This window comes from Callithrix jacchus, chromosome 3 (genome assembly GCF_049354715.1).
Source record: "Callithrix jacchus isolate 240 chromosome 3, calJac240_pri, whole genome shotgun sequence".
NCBI classification, from domain to species: Eukaryota; Metazoa; Chordata; class Mammalia; order Primates; family Cebidae; genus Callithrix; species Callithrix jacchus.
In genome coordinates, this window is record NC_133504.1 from 54,421,280 (window position 1) to 54,444,152 (window position 22,873).

Consider the following 22,873-nt stretch of genomic DNA (forward strand, 5'->3'; position numbering starts at 1 on the left):
AGTGATCACATTCCATTGTAACTATTCACTTGATTTCCTCCTACTAAGACAAAATTCTTTTAAAGGCAGATCTTAAGTTATTTATTTCTGTGTGCTCAGTGCCTTGCACATGGAAACTTCTTGATAAATGTTTGTTTATACAATAAATGGATGAATAGATTCATCTAGTGTTTATTGGAATCAATCTTGGTGCTGTGGGGAAATAAAGAAGAGAAACAAACTTACATTTCGATGGAGTTATTTTATAAAAGAGTAGAGGAAAAATGTGTGTATATAAAGTAGAATATAAACAGTAATAAATTATGTAAGATAGAGAAGTTGCTGGGGAACTTGAGAAAGCATGGTATTGCTTTCAGCTGAAGAAAGTAGAGAAGTCATTATGGATGAGGTGGCACTTAAACCTCGCCTATAGAATTTGAAGATATGTCAGTTAGGGACACATATGAGTATGATAGAAAAATGTAGAAAGCCATTGCATGTAATGTGACCCATTTCTTCTGAATATTTGATATCAGAGGTTGTTAATCAACTCACCTCCATAATTGACTCGGAAAGAGTTTTAAATTTTGGTTAGAATCCAGTAAAGAATACCAAAATTAGGGGGTTTCTTTCTCACTTGTATGCTGCTCATAGGAGGAAAAATTGATTAAACTCTTGAGTTTGTACATTCTTTTGTCCAAGTCTGAGAATTTCTGTTCTGTCAAGAATCAGCCCAAATGAATACATACACATATAGACAGATACATAAATTAATAAAATGTGAAAGAATTCATGAAAGAGGGAACATATTCTTATAGTAGTATTTACTGAGTGTTTGTGTCAGTTTGTGATTGTTTAGAAACAGATGCCAAGATGAAATGAGACATGCAAACGATTTATTGGGAAGACACTTGAGAAGGATGAAGGTGAGAGAGCAGGGGTGGAGAATCTTCAGATTGTAATATACTTGTATGACACTTCTACACAGAGAGAGAAGGAGGAGAATTACATACAAAGAGCCTCAGACTGTAATACAGCTTTAAGAAAGTCTTGGCCAAGCTGATGAGGAGCCCCAGAGCAAAGATTTCTTGTTAGCAAAATCCTGCTTCAGGCAGAAATGGCCTGATTATAATACTTCCGCCCTGGTAGACACTGTCTGGGAGCAATCTAGGAAGCACATGGCCTCCCTGAGGCCCTTGCAATACTCTGCAGACATGGCAGTTCGAGGCCCAGCCACCTGTATTTCTCACAGCAGGTCTCTGGATGGGACATCTGAGTGGGGCATGCCCGTGGGCCCCAGTGTGCATTCCCTAGAGGTTTTGCTTATATGTAAATTTTGTCTGTGATTTATTCACAAGAAATTGATAAATAATTATTTTGGGCTACCAAACATCTTTACACTTAGAAGGCATTTAAAGTCTTTTTGAAATGAAATGATTTTGTTATTGTTGTTTTGGTGGTAGGTGGAGATGCCATGGTAAAAGTTCCAGATGATCTGCTCAGCTGTAAATAAAAGACTTCCAAAAAGGAAAATGGAAGCATTGAATGAGTGATATATATTCTGTCATCATACTTCTGCAAAACTCCAAAACATTTGCTTGTTTTATTTTTCAAAATAGGTTAAGTTGATCAGTCCTGACTGGTAATAGAAGAAATAAGGATGCTTGCCTGTGTTGGTGATATTCAGTTCAACCTCTATGTACAAATCCCATATTAATATATAAAACCTTTCTAAATTACAAACTACCTTAGGATTTAGATGAATAACTGAATTTTATAAAACCCGTAACTATGAAAACAACCACAAGTCTCAGCCCACATTCTTTGTGCTAGGGAAGAAAATATAGATATTGAAAAAAGAATATTAATGACAAATTTTATTTACCTTTGGCTTAAGCAAATTTATTTATTTTTTAATTTTACTGGCAATCCTTTATTTTATCTTTAGAATGTCTTCTAGGTGTTAAAAATAAATTCTTTTATTTTTCTTTTTCTTTAAGTTCCAGGATACATGTGCAGAATATGTAGGTTTGTTACATAAGTATATGTGTGCCATGGTGGTTTGCTGCACCTATCAACCCATCACCTAGGTTTTAAGCCCCACATGCATTAGGTATTTTTCGTGATGTTCTTCCACCCCTCACCCCACCCCTGTGACACAGGCCCTGATGTGTGTTGTTCTCCTCCCTGTGTCCATGTGTTTTCATTGTTCAATTCCCATTTCTGAGTGAAAACATGAAGTGTTTGGTATAATGTTCCTATGTTAGTTTGCTGAAGAAGATGGCTTCCAGATTCATCCATGTCCCTGAAAAATACATTCCCTTTTTATGGCTGCATACTCTATCATGGTATGTGTATGTATATATATGCATATATATATATATCACATTTTCTTTATCCAGTCTATCATTGATGGGCATTTGGGTTGGTTCCGTATCTTTGCTATTGTGAATAGTGCTGCTATAAACATACATGTGCATGTATCTTTATAACAGAATGATTTATATTCCTTTGGGTATATACCTAGTAATGAGATTGCTGGATCAAATGGTACTTCTGGTATTAGATCCTTGAGGAATCTCCACACTGTCTTCCATAATGGTTGAACTAATTTGTGTTCCCACCAACAGTGTAAAAGCATTCTTATTTCTCCACAACCTCACCAGTGTCTGTTGTTTCTTGACTTTTTAATGATTGCTGTTCTAACTGGTGTGAGATGATATCTCATTGTGGTTTTTATTTGAATTTCTCGAATGATCAGGGATATTGAGCTTTTCTTCATATGTTTGTTGGCTGCAAGTATGCCTTCTTTTGAGAAGTGTCTGTTCATGTCCTTTGCCCATTTTTGATGGGGTTGTTTTTTTCTTGTATGTTTGATTAAGTTTCTTGTAAATTCTGGAAATTAGACCTTTGTGAGATGGATAGATTTTTCTCCCATTTTGTAGGTTGCCTGTTCTTTCTGATAGTTTGTTGTTGTTGTTTGCAGTGCAGAAGCTCTTTAACTAGATTTTATTTGTCTATTTTAGCTTTTGTTGCAATTGCTTTTGGCAGTTTCATCATAAAAGTCTTTGCCCGTGTCTATGACCTAAATGGTATTTCCTAGGTTTTATTCTAGGGATTTTATGGTTTTGGGTTTTATGTTCAACTCTAAACCATCTTGAGTTAATTTTTGTATGAGGTGTAAGGAAGGGGTCCAGTTTCAGTTTTCTGCTTATGGCTAGCCAGTTTATCCAGCACCAGTTATTAAATAGGGAATCTGTTTCCCATTGCTTGTTTTTGTCAGGTTTGTCAAAGATCAGATGGTAGTAGATATGTGGTATTATGTCTGAGGTCTCTATTCTATTTCATTGGTCTAGACGTCAGTTTTGATACCAGTACCATGCTGTTTTGGTTACCGTAGCCTTGTAGTATAGTTTAAAGTCAATGTGATGCCTCCAGCTTTGTTCTTTCTGCTTAGGATTGTCTTTGTTATATGGGCTCCTTTACCGTTCCATATGAATTTTAAAGTCGTATTTTTCTAATTCTGTGAAAAATGTCAATGGTAGTTGATGGGAATGGCATTGAATCTATAAATTACTTTTAGCAGTATGGCCATTTTCATATTATTGATTCTTCCTATCCAGTAGGATTAAATGTTTTTTCTATTTATTCGTGTCTTCTTTTATTTTCTTGAGAGGTGGTTTATAGTTCTCCTTGAAGAGGTCCTCCACATCCTTGTTTGCTGTATTCCTAGGTATTTTATTCTCTTTGTAGCAATTGTGAATGGGAGTTCATTCATGATTTGGCTCTCTGCTTGTCTATTATTGGTGTATATAAATGCTTGTGATTCTTGTGCATTCTTTTTTATTTTGAGACTTTGCTGAAATTGTTAATCAGCTTTAGGCACATTTGGGTTGAGACAATGGTGTTTTCTAAACATAGGATCATGTCATCTGAAAACAGAGACAATTTGACTTCCTCTTCTTATTTTAATACCCTTAATTTCTTTCTCTTGTCTGTTTGCCCTGGCCAGAACTTCCAATACTGTGCTGAAGAGGAGTGGTGAGAGAGGGCATTCTTGTCTTGTGCCAGTTTTCAAAGGGAAAGCTTCCAGCTTTTGCCCATTTAGTATGATATTGGCTATGGGTTTATTATAAATAGCTTTTGTTGTTTTGAGATACATTCCATCAATACCTAGTTTATTGAAAGTCTTTAACAGGAAGGATTTTATTGAAGGCTTTTTCTCTATCAATTGAGATAATCACGTGGTTTTTGTCATTGGTTCTATTTAGGCAATGGATTATGTTTATTCATTTGTGTATGCTGAACCAGTCTGGCATCCAAGGGATGAAGCCAACTTGATCTTGGTGGATAATATTTTTAATATGCTGCTGGATTCAGTTTGTCAGTATTTTATTGAGTATTTTTGCATCAATGTTCATCAGGGATATTGGCCTAAATTTTTATTTTTTTGTTGTTGTGTGTCTGCCAGGTTTTGGTATTAGAATGATGCGACCTCATAAAATGAGTTAGGGAGGAGTCTCTTTTCTTCAAATGTTTAAAATAGCTTCAAAAGAAATGGTTCCAGCTCCTTTTTGTTCCTCTGGTAGAATTCAGCTGTGAGTCCCTCTGGTACTGGGCTTGTTTTTGGTTGATAGGCTATTTATTATTGCCTCAATTTCAGAATCTGTTACTGGTCTATTCAGGGATTCCACTTCTTCCTGGTTTAGTCTTGTGTCGAGGAATTTATCCATTTCTTCTAGATTTTTTAGTTTATTTGCATAGAGGTATTTATAGTATTCTCTGATGGTAGTTTGTATTTCTGTAGGGTCAGTGGTAATAGCCGCTTTATCATTTTTCATTTTGCTATTTGATTCTTCTCTTTCCTTCTTTATTTGTCTAGCTGTTTTATTTTATTGATTAAAAAAAAAAAGCAGCTCCTGGATTCATTGATTTTTTTTTTAGAGGCTTTTTCGTGCCTCTTTTCCTTCAGTTCCTATTTAATCTTAGTTATTTCTTGCCATTCACTAGTTTTTAGATTTGTTTGTTCTTCTCTATTTCTTTTAAGTGTGATGTTGGGGTGTTGATTTGAGATTTTCTAGCTTTCTGATATGGGCATTTAGTGCTATAAATTTCCCTCTTAACATTGCTTTAGCTGCATCCCAAAGACTCTGGTACACTGCCATTTTCATCTCATTTGTTTCAAGTAACTTCTTGATTTCAGCCTTAATTTCATTATTTAGCCAGGAGTCATTAAGGAGCAGATTGTTCAATGTCCATGTAGTTGTGTGGTGTTGAGTGAGTTTCTTAATCTTGAGTTCTAATTTGATTGCATTGTGGTCTGAGAGACTATTTGTTATGATTTCAGTTCTTTTGCATTTCCTGAGGAGTGTTTTACTTCCAATTATATGATCAATTTCAGAGTAGGTGCCATGTGGCAGTAAGAAGAATGTATATTCTGTTGTTTGGGGATGGAGAGTAAATTAGGTCTACTTGATCCAGAGCCGAGCTAATGCCCTGAATGTCTTTATTAATTTTTCTCTTATTAATCTCTCTAATATTGACAATGGGGTGTTAAAGTCTCCCAATATTATTGTGTGGGAATCTAAGTCTCTTTGTAGGTCTCTAAGAACTTGTTTTATGAATCTGTGTCTTCTTGTGTTGGGTGCATTTATATTTAGGATAGTTACCTCTTCTTGTTGAGTTGATCTGTTTACCATTATGTAAATGCCCTTCTTTGTCTTTTTTTTATTTTTAGTGGTTTAAAGTCTATTTTGTCAGAGACTAGAATTGCAACCTCTGCTTTTTTTTTCTGCTTTCCATTTGCTTGGTAAATTTTCCTCTGTCCCTTTATTTTGAGCCTCAGTGCATATTTGTACATGAGATGAGTTTCCTGAATACAGCACACCAGTAGCTCTGGACTTTTATTCAATTTGCTTGTCTGTGTCTTTTACTTGGGCATTTAGCCCATTTCCATTTAAGGTTAATTTTGTTAAGTATAAATTTGATCCTATCATCATGATGCTAGCTGGTTATTTTCCACCCTAGTTGATGTAGTTTCTCCATAGTGTCATTGGTCTTTATATTTTGGTGTGTTTTTGCAGTTGCTGGTACTGGTTTTTCCTTTCAATATTTAGTGCTTCCTTCAGGAGCACTTGCGAGGCAGGCCTGATGGTGAATTCCCTCAGCATTTGCTTGTCTGGAAAGAATTTTATTTCTCCTTCACTTATGAAGCTTAGTTTGGCCAGATAAGAAATTCTGTATTGAAAATTCTTTTCTTTAAGAATGTTGAATATTGGCCCCCAATCTCTTCTGGCTTGTAGGGTTTCTGCTGAGAGATCCACTGTTAGTCTAATGGGCTTCCCTTTGTAGGTAACCTGGCCTTTCTCTCTGACTGCCCTTAATATTTTTCCTTCATTTTGACCTTGGATAATCTGATGATTATGTGTCTTGGGGTTGAACTTCTCATGGAGTATCTTAGTGGGGTCTCTGTATTTCCTGAATTGGAATATTGGCCTGTCTTGCTAGGTTGGGGAAGTTCTCCTGGATAATATCCTGAAATGTATTTTCCAACTTGGTTTCATTCTCCCTGTCTCTTTCAGGTACTCCAATCAGCTGTAGGTTCGGTCTTTTTACATAGTTTATTTCTTGAAAATTTTGTTCCACATTCCTTGAAGGTTTTGCTAGTCCTTTTACTTTCTTTTTTCTTTAGTCTTGTCTGCCTGCCTTATTTTGACAAGATAGGCTTCAGTCTCTGAAATTCCTTTCTTTTGCCTGATTGATTCCGGTACTGACACTCATGTATGCTTCACAAAGTTCTTGTGCTGTGTTTTTCAGCTCCATCGGGTCATGTATGTTCCTTTCTAAACTGTTTATTCTAGTTAGCAGCTCCTGTAACATTTTATCATGGTTCTTAGCTTCTTTGCCTTGGGTTAGAACATACTCCTTTACCTCAGTAAAATTTCTTATTACTTACCTTCTGAAGCCTACTTCTGTCAATGTATCCATCTTATCCTGCATCCAGTTCTGTGTCCTTGTTGGAGAGGTGTTGTGATCATTTAGAGGAGAAGAGACACTCTGGCCTTTGGGGTTTTCAGTGTTTTTTCCATTGATTCTTTCTCATGTTCATGAGTTTGATCTAGTTTTGAGTTTTGAGGCTGCTGACCCTTGGATGCGGTTTTTGTGGGGGCTTTTCTGTTGATGCTGTTGTGGTTGCATTGTTTGCTTGGCTTTCAATAGTCAGATCCCTCTTCTACAGGGCTGCTGTGGTTTGCTGGAGGTTCACTTCAGGCCCTGTTCATCTGGTTTGCTCCCACACCTGGAGATGTCACTCGAGGAGGCTGGAGAACAGGAAAGATGGGTGCCTGTTGCTTGCTCTGGGATCTCTGACCTCAAGAGTCACCAATCTGATGCCAGTAGGAATGCTTCTGTATTGGGTGTCTGATGACTCTTGTGGGGGTGTCTTACCCAGTTGGATGGCACCAGAAGCAGGACCTATTTAACAAAGCACTGGCTGTCCCTTGGTGGAGGGGGTGTGCTGCACTGGAGGGAAACCCATTCTTCTGGGCTGCCTGGATTCCTCAGAGCTAGCAGGAGGAAAGACTAAGTCTGCTGGTTCACAAAGACTATGGCCACCCTTTCTCTAGGTGCTTAGGCCCAGGGATATCAGCGTTCTGTCCCTGAGCCCCTTAACTGGAGTTGTTGGAGTTCCTGTAGGGAGACCTTGCCCAGTGAGGAGGGGTGGGTCAATGTCTGGTTTGAAGATGCCATCTGGCCACAGTCTGCATCAGCCAGTGTGCTGGGTTCTGGGGGATACCTCTTGGGACACAGATGTCCAGCCTCCCTGGCTCCAGCAGGGGAAAAGTGTGGCCTGGAGCTATAGTGATGACTGCTGCCCTTCCCCACTGAGACTTAGTGTGTTAGGTAGCTAGCAGCTGCAACATTGGCTCCCACAGAAACTCAGATGGCTTAGACAGCAAGCAACCGCAGTAGTGATGATGCTGCTCCTCACCCCAGAAACTTGGCAGAAATCTTAGGCAGATTCCAGCCCAGTGTCTGTTGAGAATCTGCGTGGCTCCGTGGTTGGGACCCTAGGCCCTGGTGACATGGGTTCATGAGTGGGATCTTCAAATCTGTGGGTTGCACAGTTCCTTGGAAAAAGCTAGGTTTCTCAGGCTGGGTAGCACACTCACTTCCTACCTCCCTTGTCTGGGGGTTGGAGATCCCTTGCCCTGTGTGGCTCTCAGGTAGGCAGCTGTACCACACTGCTCTTTCTTCTCTGTGGGTCATGCCCACCACATAGTCAGTCCTGATGACAGAACCTGGATACCTCAGTTACCAGTGCAGGATTTGTGTGCTCTTTTGCTTCTTTTTGATGGGGACTTCTGATAACCACTGCTTCTAGTTGGCCATCTTGGCCCTGCCCTGCACCCCCAAAATAAATTTCTGTACTTTTTTAATCTTAGAGAACTATGTAGGGATTTTTTTAAACATTTCATTAAAAATCATTTTAACTAGAAAACATTCAGTTTGTGGTAGGAATGGCAAGTTTCATCTTATTGAAAGGACTTTCTTTTCCTTCGTAATTTGGTCATCATAAGCATGACAGCACTAAACAAAACAAAAGTAAATGAATAACAATTTTTAACTTTCTATCCACTACTGTTGAAAACACTTGTGTTTAAGTATCTTTATGCTAACTTCCCTCTTCCCTGCTTCTCTTCCTAAGATAGTGTCACATGTATGAGGAAAAGGGTCTCACATGACCATGCGTCATGGGACAAATGGAACTCATTGGTGTCATGTTGTTATTGGGTAGATACTTGCTATTATTGAGTTGCAGCAATCCTGGCCCAGTGCTCCCTCATCTGGCCGGAGTAACCTATAGCCCAGTTGTCCAACCTGCAGCCTCAGGATTGCTTTGAATATGGCCCAACATAAATGTATAAACTTTCTGAAAACATAGTGAGAGTGTGTGTGTATGTGTGTGTGTGTGTGTGTGTGTGTGTTTTCCTAGTTTATCCGCTATTTGGTAGTGTATTTTATGTGTGGCCCAAGACAGTTTTTTTTCTTCCAGTGAAACTTATTAGCAGGGGTGTCCAAACTTTTGGCCCAGTGAAGCCAAAAGACTGGACACCCCTGCTAAATAGATTGTCCTCTCTCACGCTTTCTGACTAACTCGGCCTCATCTTGTCTCTAGATGGCAGAGAAAACCTACTGAATTTTGGCCATACCCTCTATCTGCGTCTTGGCCTAGAAAGCCAACACTATAACCTCTGCTGCGGGATCACCAAATCTCTTTTATCAGAGACATGTGCTAGGTCTCAGCTCAGCTTCCTTTCTCTCCACACTTTGAGAGCCTGTAGTGTTTTCTCAGACGCATCTATGAGTGAGAAGAGCAGAGGGAAATGCTGGGTTTAAACTGAGGCCCTGTCCCTCAGCCCATCTACTTAATGGGCTCTCTTCCACACCCAGTAGAAAACTCAACATTTCCATAGGGACAACCTGAAAGATGGTTCCTCCTATATTTGTATTGGGGACAGGATATCTGCTTGCCGTTCACCAGTGAGTTCTCCTCCCTTCTGGGATTTAATGTCCTAGAGAGGAGCACCACTCCCTGACCCCTGACTCAGTCTCACTCACCTCTCTTTGTCTACCTCTGATTCCAACTTCATAGATGTCAGGAGTGTCTTTAGCTTATTATGTAAAAATTTTGGAATTTGACCATCCCAGGCACATCACTGTAGTACATTAAACGAGAGGTGAAGGCTTTAGCAAACGCTTTATCCTCAAATTTGTTTTGCCATTTTCTACACTGTACTAAAAAACATCATGTCTCGGTCTGTAAAGATGGTTGTGAGGTCAAGACTTTTGTAAATAAGTTGCATTACTTAATATTTGCAAAGTGATTGCCCTCATTACAACTTTTTACATGTAATCACTAAGAAATCTGAAGCCTCTTTTTGCTTCTTTCATCCTTCTGTTCTTTTTATTTTAATCCCTTTTTCTTATTTCTTTTAATCTCAGTTTTCTTTTAAAAATCTCAAATTTGGTGAGTACTCTGGTATATGACACTGTCCCTGAAGTATGCTACTTATAAAGAACCGTAACAGCTAAGGCCATTCTCCTTAACACCAATCTTCTGCACCTGCACTTTGCCACCAGAGCCCCATCGTAACACGAAGTTGCTATGTGATTTGCCTATCACTAGTGCGTGAACAGCGTGGTACTGCAGGTTTCTAATGTTGAACACATCACATTTTGCCCCTTCCTCATGTAATGTCTCCAATTTTTCCATATTTGTTGTTAGTCTTGTCTTCCTAATTCATAATAACCTTGTGTGATTTTATGTGCCTGTCAGATTGCCGTTTATAATGTGATGTGTACAAAATGTTAACAAATATCTGTTATTGCAATGGTCAGTGAGGAATATTGTTCAATTAAACATACCTGAATTATAACTCCCAATCATCTTTCATCCCTGGGAGATGGGGAGAGAACCAACAGTATTTTCTGAGAATGGTGACCATTCAGCTTGAAGCTCTTCTGAGTAAGATAAAAGATGTGAGAACTAGATTGAGTAGAACTATGCTTAAAAGCTTTCTCTTTTAAATATGCTTGTGGCATGCAACAACCACAATCTATTATTGTGGAAAAATTTTGCAAGTACACACAGGAAATAAACTGTTGTATGTAACATAACCATAGGTAAATGCTGTGTTTAACAGCTAAAAATGCAGTTACTTTCTTGAGTTTTGTGACTAATTGCTTCTGAAGCGTGCACTTTGGTAACAAGTACCAAATCTTAAGTTTGTCCTTAATGAAACATTCAATGAAAATAAAGAGAATATCAAGAGGTTATCTAATAATTCTTGTTTCATATATTTAACTTCATTCTCTCTTAAATTGAAGTTATTTTCACTTAGTGAATTTGTTTTACATGGGTAGTGTGCTTAAAATAGGACCACATTAATGAGTCTTTGTAGACATCTTACGTCAATTTTCTCCTCTTATCCCCAAATTGCACAAGTAAACTTACAGATCCACAGACATTTGTTTTATTAAGTATTCACCATTAGTGTGCTGAGTTGGTATTTTACTAGGATTCATCATACTGCCTTCTTTTCCTATTTTAAAATGACTGATCAGGATTAGGGGTTGAGTCTTTGGTCAAGAAATATAGTGAAGTTAACAAATTATGTAGTACTCATCTCCAAGTCACACATGACCTGCATTTGGCTACAGATATTATCTCGCTGTCAGCATTTGTCATAGGTCTTTGAGAGGATATGATACAATGAACATGTGTGTTCTTATCAGAAAAGACTTCTAAATTTAATAGTAAAAAAGAAATTAGGAAGCATGACCATTGTTCAGGCTTTATTATTAATTCAAAACGTAATTTTTAAATTGATGAATTTGGTCTATTTGATGGCACAATAGCCTTCTACCCCCAAAAGTATTCTTGGTTGTATTCTTAGAAGCCAATGTGTTTTTACCCATAACTTTATTATACTACTTTCTAAAAATTCAAGATGCTTTTTGAATTTAATTTTTGTCAATTTTTTAAACTAGAGCTGAATTATAAATGAACCCACTTTACTAAGAACCACAAAGAGTGAGGCTGTTGGTTTGTGAAGTTTGATACCTTATTAAAATTCTAGACCAAACTCAATTGCTGCTATCTCATTGACATCATTGGGCAGACATTTAAAGATTTTTATACATTTTAATTCAGCTGGTAACTTGATTTAAAACAACATTGATTTTTAAAGAAATTCATTGTTGGTCATGTATATCATGCTAAATATCAAAATGAATTTGTAAGTATTTGAGGCTGTCTGTCTAACAGGGTATTCAATTCTTAGAGAGGGTTTTCTTTCCCCATGCTAATTTTCATCAATTTTCTATTGCTTTCATTTCCCCTTGAGCTTTAGCTCTTTGATGAATGATTCATTCTTTTCAGCATATACCATGATCATTAAACAATTGCACCTTTATCAAGCAGAGCAGCAAAAGACTCCATAGATAATAATGAGGTTGGAAATTCTCCTGTACAACCTGTTGGCTCATCTTGGAAGAAGAATGTCATGCCAAATTATTTTTTATGTGTTCAGTAATAATGTTCTAACAAGGATGGATGGAGAGTTGAGCATAAAGGGCAATGCTAATGGAAAGAACTGTAGTAATATTCACCTTGCCAAAACATGGTAATGTCTTGACAAGATGCTTCATGCTCTTGCTGCTAAATTAGGTTTCATACCAAGTTAGCAGCCCCTATAGCTATCTGCTGTCTTACAGAATGAACTAGAAGGGAAATAATCTACCTTTCATGTTTTAGAAATCTTTCATATGACCATATGATAATTGCTTTGAAAATATCTTTTAAACCCACAGTTTATGGCGAATGAACTCTGTGGAATGGTCCTGAAAGTATGAATGGAGTAGGCAGGAAGAAAGCTTATTTGAATGTAGTTGCAGTCTCTTCCTACCTTTAATTTTTAGCTTTATACTGAACACTAATATGACTGAAATCTTCCCTTTTGATGTTTCCTAAGCACAGGATTTCAGAGTGTGATCTCAGATCTTTAGTGTGAAGATACATCTACATTAAACCAGAAATCACTGCAAGTGACATCTGGACAAGAACATTTGGAAAATTTTAAAACTGTGAATGTCGATCATGGAAATTAAAGAGGAAGGGGCATCAGAAGAAGGGCAGCACTTTCTTCCTACAGCTCAGGCCGATGATTCCGGGGACTCTCAGTTCACAAGTAAGTATGTGTATCCCGCCCTGTGTTTGCATCTAAAGATGCAAATTGGGTTGAAACATACATATACATATATGGATTCAAAGATTCATAGGAACTTCAGTTCTAACAAATGGCATGAAATTACCTAAATATTTTTTTCTTTGCACTATTTACCTTGGTGGCGTGAGTATATGATATGCCTTTCATCTTTTTTTCTTGGGTAAGATAGATGAGTCAATGAAATAGTTAAATATCAAGTAACAAGATCAAAGCTCTTGAATATATATTAAGATCCTAATAAATACTTTTTGAGGACACTTTCTAGACACTAATACTTTCTAAGAACACGTTCTATTGATATTTATGTAATCTTATATGTGATTATTTTTTGTACTGTAGAAATTCTCTCTTTAAACCCAAAAGGTATTTAAGTTGAAATCATTAGGAAAAAATTATTATACTAGAAAGTTAGATTGTCACTGCCATACCAGAGAGCACTAAGTCAAAAATGTGGAGCCCATGAAGATTTGGCCAAGTTTGCAGGAGAACTTTAAATTGGTTTTGTATTACTTGAGTAATTAAAATCATTGGAAGAATTGTATGTTTTCTTTTATATTTAAAATTCTAGGGTTTGCGGTTTATTGTTTAGCATGAATTATGCCTTTTTCTTTTCTTTTCATAAGATTCCTGTAGTCCAATTATTTAATACTGGCAAATATATACCTAACCTTCTCTTTTCATTTACATTATAAAGCTAATCTTTAGAAAATTGTATTGGTTGGATGCTTTTTTGAGAAATGTGGTTGTCAATGTTTAAAGCAGAGTTAATTGTTAATGACCTTTTAAAAAAAACCCAGACGTTTGAAGTTCACAAAACCCTACCTAATGATTGTCACTTTAACTTCTCTTGGAATATCTAAAATTGTTAACCAAAGCAATTGTTAAATGTCAGCAGGAGAAAAAATATACAGTTATTTTGCAAAACAAACAAAATAAATGTTAACTCTGTGAATAAAAAGCAGATCATTTTTATACAAAAAGGTGATTCTAAAAAATATATTAGTGACCAAATGCCAGTAAATTTAAATAGTATTGATGAATGCACCAGCAAAAATAAGCAAGGAAAGGATTTGTATAATATTCTTTATTGCCGAATAGTTTACTTTTCCCTACATGTTAGTTTTGCCTCTTTGGCCACCCTTAGGTTGTAACAAATGGTGTCCCATTCATACAGCCAGTCATTCACTCTTGTTTAGGAAGCTCCTACACTGTGTGTGGTCTTCAGACATTACCCATCACAACATCACTTCCCGCAACCTGATCACTCTACCTTCTAGCCATTAGATGGTTTCACTTCTATACCTTTGTTCTCAGACTCACTTTTCCTCCTACTTCATCTTAAGTTATTTAGCCATCTTATTGTATTTTTTAAATCCTGCTGGCAAAAGGAACAGAAACATTTTATAAAATGTTGGTTTGAGCTATTAATGAATTAGCAGAATAACCAGCACTACAATGTCTATCATAACCTAGCTGAAGTTATCTCTTTTGTTATTGATTTACTATTTACAGCAGGTCAGAGTGGCTTGGGAAAAAAAAATCAATTTAAGGCAGTATTTTGGTAAGGGGATTCTTTTTGAAGGTTCCACTTCTGTCTACATTGCATCCAAAAGAAATAAACACAATTGTAAAATATATTTTATGTTCGCCATGGCTTACATAAACAACATTTCTTGGTTTCTTTATAACCATAGAGATAAAATGACCAATCAAATTTCAAGTCACATCTAGTTCTGCAACAAATATTATAGCCCTGCCCTGAGAACTGATTATTTATAGGCCTGATAAACCAAGTGTATTCATTCTGCCAAATATTATAATTATTCATTCTGGTCAGGCTGAAGCATATTAATGTATATTGACATATTCTTGATAATGAATTCAATTTTTTAAATTGAATTATTTGTAGGTATTCAGAAGACTCCAAATGAACCACAGTTGGAATTCATCCTTGGTAAGAAATTCCATCTTATTTATATCAATAAGTATAAGAATTTGTGTTGTAGTTTGAAAAGTATAGGTAAATGCTTACATCAATACATATTTTACAAATTTTTATAAACATTATTCTATTTTAAAAATTGTTCTATAAGGTAGGTGTTATTTTCTCCAAATTTATAAGAATTAACTTGCTGCCCAAGGATATAGGGTTCAGTGGTGATAGTTTTGTCTCTTGACCAGGTCTATTAGTCACACATTTCATGCCTAGCACTCATTTTAACACAGTGACTGCATTTCGTTGCTAACTAACATTTCTGCAAATCTGTCTGATTTCCTATGCCTGGGCTGGAGACTGGCCACCTGTAGTTTCTCTTGTGTTCCTTTATGGCATTTACAGGATTCTTGCCAATTTCTGTCTTATTCAAGAACATTCCCTGACTCTTTTACATTGATTTTTGTGAACTTATCAGTGACATTGAAAATTTAACTTTCAATCGAGCTTTGACTTGTTTAAGCAACTCTAAAGATCTGTCACATGTAAAAATTTGTAACTTTGTCCAAGGATGAATTAAAAGTGTACACTCTGAGACCAGTGTACTACTTAGTTAATCAATGAAAACTACTTTATATTTGAATTAAGTATGACTACAAAAATACCATAAGGAAATTAGCTGCAAAGAGAAACCTAAAGAAGATATAACTGGTTCATATGAACTATATAGACAGGTCTTTTTTTTCCTCTCATTGTTCTGAAATATATTAGAAAGATAGTAGTATTTTTACATTTTATTTTAAACTAAGTTTTATTGACTAATACATGCATATATTCAATTTCACATACAGAGACCAGATATTGTATTATAGCATCAAAATATTTACTTATTTATATACATATTTTCTAAAATTTTGGGAGCAAATTGAAATATATACATACTCTATACTGGATTTCAGTGGTTGGAATTTCCAGTTATTTTGGGAATATGCATTTTTATTATGATTTGAATTTATATATTTTGCTGAAAATATTTTATTTCAAATTATAACTTATTGAGACCATAATTGGTATATAGTTTACTTTTTGAACTTTTTTGTTACAAGTGTAGCTAAAAGGTGCTATAAATTAAATATTAAAGATTTAAAATTTTTTTTCAGAAATTTTTAGAGAAACAGGCAGAAATGTGAAAAACTCAAGAAAATTGTATAGGATCACAAATGGATCTATTCTTTTTTTTCCCCTCTCTCTAGAGAGAGTTTTCAGATTGTATCAGATATAAAAAAGCACTTGTTTTTTAAAACAGAGCTGAAGAGCAAAAGAAAGCCTAGACACTCTTCAGTCTTACTACTTGAGCTTTCATCTATCCATCTTTCATTTTTAATAAAAGAAACTCACTTTTTACATTTTTGACAGGACTTCTGAAAAGTGAAATTTCATTAGAGTTATTTGATATATTTCAAAGCACAAATAAAGCTTTCTTGTTTGCCTGATGGAGAAAGAGGGCATCTGAAGGAGCAGAAGCAATTAGGATGGCGATTGTCAGGCAAATATGGTGGCCAGCCTTCAAGAAATAGCATACCTGGGCCAAATACTGCTATTCTAGTGCAATTAAGAGAATCTGTCTTGTTCAAAGACCGAACTATGCTGTTTGGTTAGAAAGCCTAGTCAATTTCAGTAACAACACTGTCATCGCGTATGTTTCCAGTTTTGAATCACAGAATTAAGAGATTAGCAGCTGTAAAAATTTATTCATAAAATTGTTCCTCCAGTATAAAAAACTCAATTTCCTTTTTTATGTTGATTTTTAAACTACACTAAGAAACTTAACAACAGATAAATTTATCTTATCAAATGGCAAGAAATGCTTGATAAATGAACACAGGTTTACTAGAAGTGTTATTTCAAGCCATCATGGAATTGTATTGGTGATCCTAGAAAACAGTCCCCAAACTGTTAGGTTTCCTAGGATTTTAAGATATTCAACTAGACCATTTCTTGAAGAAGTTTTTAAAGACGTCTCTTTCAGCGTATTACAGATAAACCCTTATATGTTCTACTGTATATTTTGTTGTCATTTTTTTGAGATTTTAATTCCACAAATCCTTCGACATCACCTATCGTATGAGTAACTTCTATTCATTTCCTAACAACTGAAAGAATAATAGCTTCTTAAATATTTCTATCATGTTTAAGGGTGTGCATATTTATTTAATCAGAAATAAAACAAGAATAAATTTTAGGAAAAAGAAATCCAGCAAGGTAGACGGCCTTTTCATCTAATTTTTAAACTAAATCTTTGATATTTGATTCTCTACTCTTAACCAAAGTATTACAATAATTTGGTCATTTCAGTGGCCTTGCCTTTTAAATTAGGAAAACAGCCACACCAATCAATTTGCTAGGTGCCATATTGCTTGTTATAAATTATTTCCACCAAGGATTTGTGTTTGCTTTGTATGCTGCTATAAAACAATTATGTCTTGCTAAGTTCCTCTACTTATTCAGTTCCTTTGCTGAAGATCCTTACTTATTAGTAAGGTAGGAGATAGTCAATTGAATAAGCTAAATGGATAAGTGTCTTGAGCACGAGATAAGCAGATACTGAAAAACTGAATATCTCTTGTCCATCGTTAACTGTATTTCTAATGGTTGACTGCATTGAAATTAAATAATTCACCTGTACAACTGCAACTCTTGTTTCCTCATATTTTGTTTCCTTGAGTATATCAATACTCTTATTTTTTTTTTTTACAAAGAAATAATTAAAAACCTAAGAGAAGACTGATTTTGTTTATGGTTTAATGATACTGTTTTCATTTCAATAAAGCTGGCATTTAAGACAAGGGATCATTTCCTAAAAACTAAGAACATTTCCTCCAGCCTGGTCAACATGGTGAAACCCTGTCCCTACTAAAAAGTACACAAAAATTAGCTGAGCATGATGGCACACTCCTGTAAATCCAAGCTACTCTGGAGGCTGAGGAAGGAGAATCACCTGAACCCGGGAAATAGAGGTTGCAGTGAACCAAGATCATGCCACTGCACTCCAGCCTGGGCAACAGAGCAAGGCTGTCTAAAAAAAAAAAACAAAAAAACCCCACTAAGAACGTTTCTTTATATAAACCATCCATTGTGGAAAATGTATAAAGAAGATTAATCTTGATGAGGTTACAAAATATATTTCTAAGAACCACTTTAGGGTTTTCCCCTGATGATTATTCACTTCCACTTATTCTGTCTAGAGTCAATAGAGTGCTTATGAGAATATGTCTTCATATTTTTATATGTACACCACACGTACTATGAATCCAAAATGATAGATACTGATACCTATTAAATACGTAGGGAAGAATGGCATGCATATGTGTTCCTTGTTGTTTTTCCTTGATACTCTGAAGTAATGTTCTTGAAATTAATATATTCTTTGATGGCTAATACTTAGGGAAGCCAAATGACCAGATACAGGGTATAATAAAAGCCATATTTTGTACATGTCATCAAGCTTTGGGGTCGATTATGATAGGAATGAGAGCTTAGAAGCAAGAGTGAAAGCCTTGGCCGGGCACAGTGGCTCACACCTGTAATTCCAGCACTTTGGGAGGCTGAGGCAGGTGAATCACAAGGTCAGGAGTTTGAGACCAGCCTGACTAACATGGTGAAACCCCGTCTCTACTAAAAATACAAGAATTAGCGAGGCACGGTGGCACATACCTGTAATCCCAGCTACTCGGGAGACTGAGGCAGGAGAATCGCTGGACCCTGGGAGGCAGAGGTTGTGGTGAGCAGGATTGTGCCACTGTACTCCAGCCTGGGCAATAGAGTGAAACTCTGTCTCAAAAAAAAAAAAAAGTGAAAGCCTTAATAAGCACAGGTCATTTATTCATCTAAATTATATTGGGAGAGGCAGAGAAAACCTATATATAAAATCATTTCAGATAATGTTGAATTCTAGGTAGACAGAAAGAGAAGGCAACTGGATAGAACATATCTGGGGGAGAGGCACTTGACTTGGGGTTGGGGGAAGAGAGACTACTTTACATACGGATTTCAAAGAAGGCCTCTGTGTGCTTATGCAGGGTATGTATATTAATTTGGATATTGTCCATATTGAGCCGAAGATTTGGATGACTTTCCAAGTAGGAGGGGACAAGCTATACTAGACATTTTCATAACACATAATAGGGTCTTTATAATGGGAATACTGGGATTAAAGTGTAGTCAATAAGGTTAGTGGTTTGACCAGGAATGAAACCAAGTTACACATTAATCTGGATTTGAGGTAACAAGAGCCACAGTGGGGGACCACATGCTGGGCTACTGGAATGCCAAAATCAGAGTAGGACACTCTCAGGATAGAGTAGATGCTGAGCCAGTGAGCTGTTACTCTCATGCTTATTGTATTCTCCCCTCACTTTCACTCTTACCTAAGCTGCAGCTACCTGAATAATGGGATCAGGCCTGGGGATTGGATGCTGCTGAACATCTAGTGAGTAAAGGACAGAGAGACATGGGATTTGAAGCCAATTGATTGTTAGATCTTTTGCCTTTTGTGAAGCTGTTTTCTTTTAAGAATCCATGTGTTATGTGTAAATAATTTTCTTTTCAATATTTTTTCTTCTTAAATTTAAAATGTACTGAATTTATTGGCACATAAAAAAGGAGTAATCTTTGATTCAAATTACTTAACAGAGCCTTTATTTCTCAGTTTTCTCTAAAATGGGTAAATCTACATTAGCTGCTATAATTTTAAATTAATATAGCAAAATTATCACAAATAAAAATCAGTAATAGGCAATGTAGAAACACATCATAATTCTCTCTAGAATGTAGGCATCCATCATGCATTTTTAGAAATATTTAACCCTCTTTTTTTCTGTTTCACCATCTCATTTCTTGGCTTTTCTTCTATTCAAATTCAGGACGGATGAAAGAAAGTATAAGCCACTGTATTTTATCCCCAACTCAGAGTTGATCAGCATAAGTTATTGTTTAATTTTTAGAGTGAAACATACATTCATAAGATGGGATGCTAATCAGTCATTAAGAATCTTTTATCAGAAGGCTATTTAATCACACAAGGGAATATGAAAGTTTTAAAAGTGGGATAACAAACTCTATGCACAATATGGGCTTCATTTAACTATCTGTGTCTGTGTGTGCAAGATAACAAGATTGGAAGGCATGTATAACTGCATTCATGGTTCTCACCAGTTGGTAGAATTTTTATTTCCTTTGTTATGCTCTTCCGTATCTTGTAAGACCTTTGCAATGTACACATGTAAATTTCAAAATCAAGTATTGTTGTTGTTTTTAATAAGTAACCTGAACACGCTAAACAAGAAAAGTGGCATATCTTAAGAAGTAAAATTCTGATTTTTGCCTTCAATTAGCTCTCAATAGAATTAGAGAAGTTAAACTACTACTCTTAAAATCATTAAAAAAACAGTCAACAGCTAAACTATTTCCTAGGGCACCTAAGAAAATTAGGGATTGCTTAAACATTTTATGAGAAAGAGTAGTCACTGAGGCTAAGGAAGACTGACTAAAGCCAAGTTTTGAAGAAAAAAACAGGATTAGAATAATTATAGGAAAGGGGAAATTACATTCTAGACTAGGAGAGCTGTATGAGCAGATGCTTGGTGTTTGGAACAAGATGAAAGCTCCAAATTCAGAACACACAAAAAAGACACACAATAAATAATTATTTATCATGCAAGCTACATATAGAAAGGCCAGCTATCTTGTATTTCTAGAAGGAAAATGAAAACCGTATTCTCCTCAAATAGGATTCTTGATTTATCTACATCCTGGTCCTTTGGGAATAGTAGTATGAAATTTGATACATAAAGTAAAGGATTTTTTTTATTATAGGAAATTAACTTCATATTCACTGTGTAAGCCACCACTTGTAGAAGGTCTGTTTTGTCAGTGGAAGTGTATAATTGAAAAAAATGTCATGTGAATCTGTAATCCAGTATACGTCTGCACCACTTAAATGATGTGTACCATCTAAGAGTTCAATGATTAAAATTCAGTTTTATCACAACATTAGTCCCAGTACAATGACAAGATGTCCTTAGGTAGGTTACTTCAAATATTACAGTGACTATAAATAAGGAGCGATTATTCCCTTTGGTGGTTAAGGCTTTGTCCAGGAGAGGGCTGATTCTAAATACTTTGTCTATTAGATCATGTATTAAATGATGTGAACTGATTTTGGATTTTATAGATACAGGTACTGTATTTTAATAGCCCAGTTTGGGGGGGGGGGATGTTAAAATCATGTGATCAGTTTTCTGTGCTCCATATTTAAGAATGTATAGAAATGTGCCCCAAAGACAATCTGCACAAGAAAATGTCTCATCTCTTTACAAACAGAGCATTTACAACTTGTAAGGGGAATCATTAACCTTCATGTCAGGTCTATTCATACTTTCTGAATTGCTATAAATCGGGTATTGTTTTATAGGTTTTTCTAAAAGGAAAAATCTTAGGATGCCCAACTTATAAATTATCTTCTCTGTTCACAATTCTCTCTTGCTGGTCTGTGTTCTATAAATGATTATAGAGCTCTGACTTTTTTAACACTCCCGTGGGAGAATGGAGGATTTTAGTATATCTTCCTTGGTATTTTTACCTTCTATTTGGTATGCTAGCTGAAGGGAATAGCAACCACATAGGTATATTTTTCCATTTATCCTATTGATAAAACTATTACTTCACCACATAGGATGCAATAAGAGAAGCAATGGCTAAGAATTAGACAAGGCCTGTGCTTGCCTCATTTTATGTTTTGGTGTCTCATTATAAGTTGATTGCCATCCATTTTCTTGATTCATGTTTTTTTTTTTTTTTTTTAGATAGGGTCTCGCTCTGTCACCCAGACTAGAGTAGAGTGGCATAATCATAGCTTGCTACAGCTTCCAACTGCTGGGCTGAAGCAATCATCTCACCAGCAGCCTCCCAAGTAACTATCACAGGTACAGATGACCATGGCTGGCTAATTTTTTTTATTTTTGTTTTTTGTAGAGATGTGGGTCACACTATGTTGCCCAGGTTGGTCTTGAACTCCTGGGCTCCAGTGATTCTACCACCTCAGCCTTCCAAAGTGCTGGGAGTACAGGCATGGGCCACCACACCTGGCCTTCTTGCTTCTTCTAAATAATTTACATATATTAATTACTTTAATTCTTATTATTTCATTATGAGTAATTGCTCTTTTATCATCCCTGGTTTCTAGGTAAGAAAAATTAGATATAAACAGGTAAAATAATGAGCCTAAGATTTGAATCCCGGAGTCTGAGTTAGACGATGCTCTCCCGTATTATCATTACTGGACAGGTTAAGAATCTTAGATTCTCTAAGGTCTCCTTTCTAAAGATCTTACAGAAGTTGAATGATGGAGTCAGGATCTAAGCTGAGTTTTGTCTGATTCAGAGGTTCTCACTTTTAACCATCAGGCAATATTCCCCTCCTCATTGATTCCTACTTTCTAGGAGTTTGAGGTCATGAGGATAAGCAATTATAATAATGTCAGGCAGATTGTGATAAGGGAAAATAAAGGCATAAGCCAAGAACTATGGAAGTGCTGAGCAAGTATGATTCACTATAACAATGGCATCAAAAACAACATCTCAGAGGAAGAAGCATTTGGACCAAGTCTTAAAGAATGAGCAGGATTTCAGTTGGCCTAGGAGGAACACAAGAGAGAATTCAGAAAAATGAAATAGAAAAAGACATGAAATCCTAGAGCTCATTTTCTACGGTGATGCATTTAATGCTCATTCACATTTCCCTCTTTATTGCTTATAATTCCACCCTAAAATAAAGTAAAGCTCTAGAAAGCCTCTTGCAATACTTTACAATTGTTCCATGTATAACAGAGACTCATTTTAAAATTCTAAATGACTATGAGTCTTAAACCCTTTTTATTGCTACCAAATTATATGTAGGTATCATGAAGTGTTGAGTCTTAACTGCCTCTGGTGCTGTGCTAGATGAAACTCAGAGGAGCCTCAGGCCATGCTGAGCTGGACAGAGGGGACTTTGTAGGCAGACTGTGCCTCTAATTGTCTACTTACGTAGACAATAATTTTACCAATGAGCCTTCCTTTCAGCTATGTCAATTTTGAGAGCATCAGATAACTAGCAGTACTTTTGGGGAGGT

General features: G+C 36.1%; 1 protein-coding gene across 21 annotated transcripts in view; it reads left to right on the top strand.

Moving 5' to 3' along the window:
• The window catches only part of INPP4B (inositol polyphosphate-4-phosphatase type II B), a 988,233-nt gene that overhangs the window by 556,152 nt on the left and 409,208 nt on the right, over positions 1-22,873 (top strand). For 15 of the 21 annotated variants that reach the window (XM_054252895.2, XM_054252897.2, XM_054252896.2 and 12 more), the window contains 2 exons: positions 12,521-12,731; positions 14,680-14,724. In XM_054252895.2, the coding sequence (XP_054108870.2) occupies positions 12,632-12,731; positions 14,680-14,724 (145 nt within the window). In that variant the 5' untranslated portion in view covers positions 12,521-12,631. Of the gene's footprint in view, positions 1-12,515; positions 12,732-14,679; positions 14,725-22,873 lie in introns of all 21 variants that reach the window. The other 6 variants (XM_017970226.4, XM_035294487.3, XM_035294480.3 and 3 more) reach the window with 1 other exon arrangement.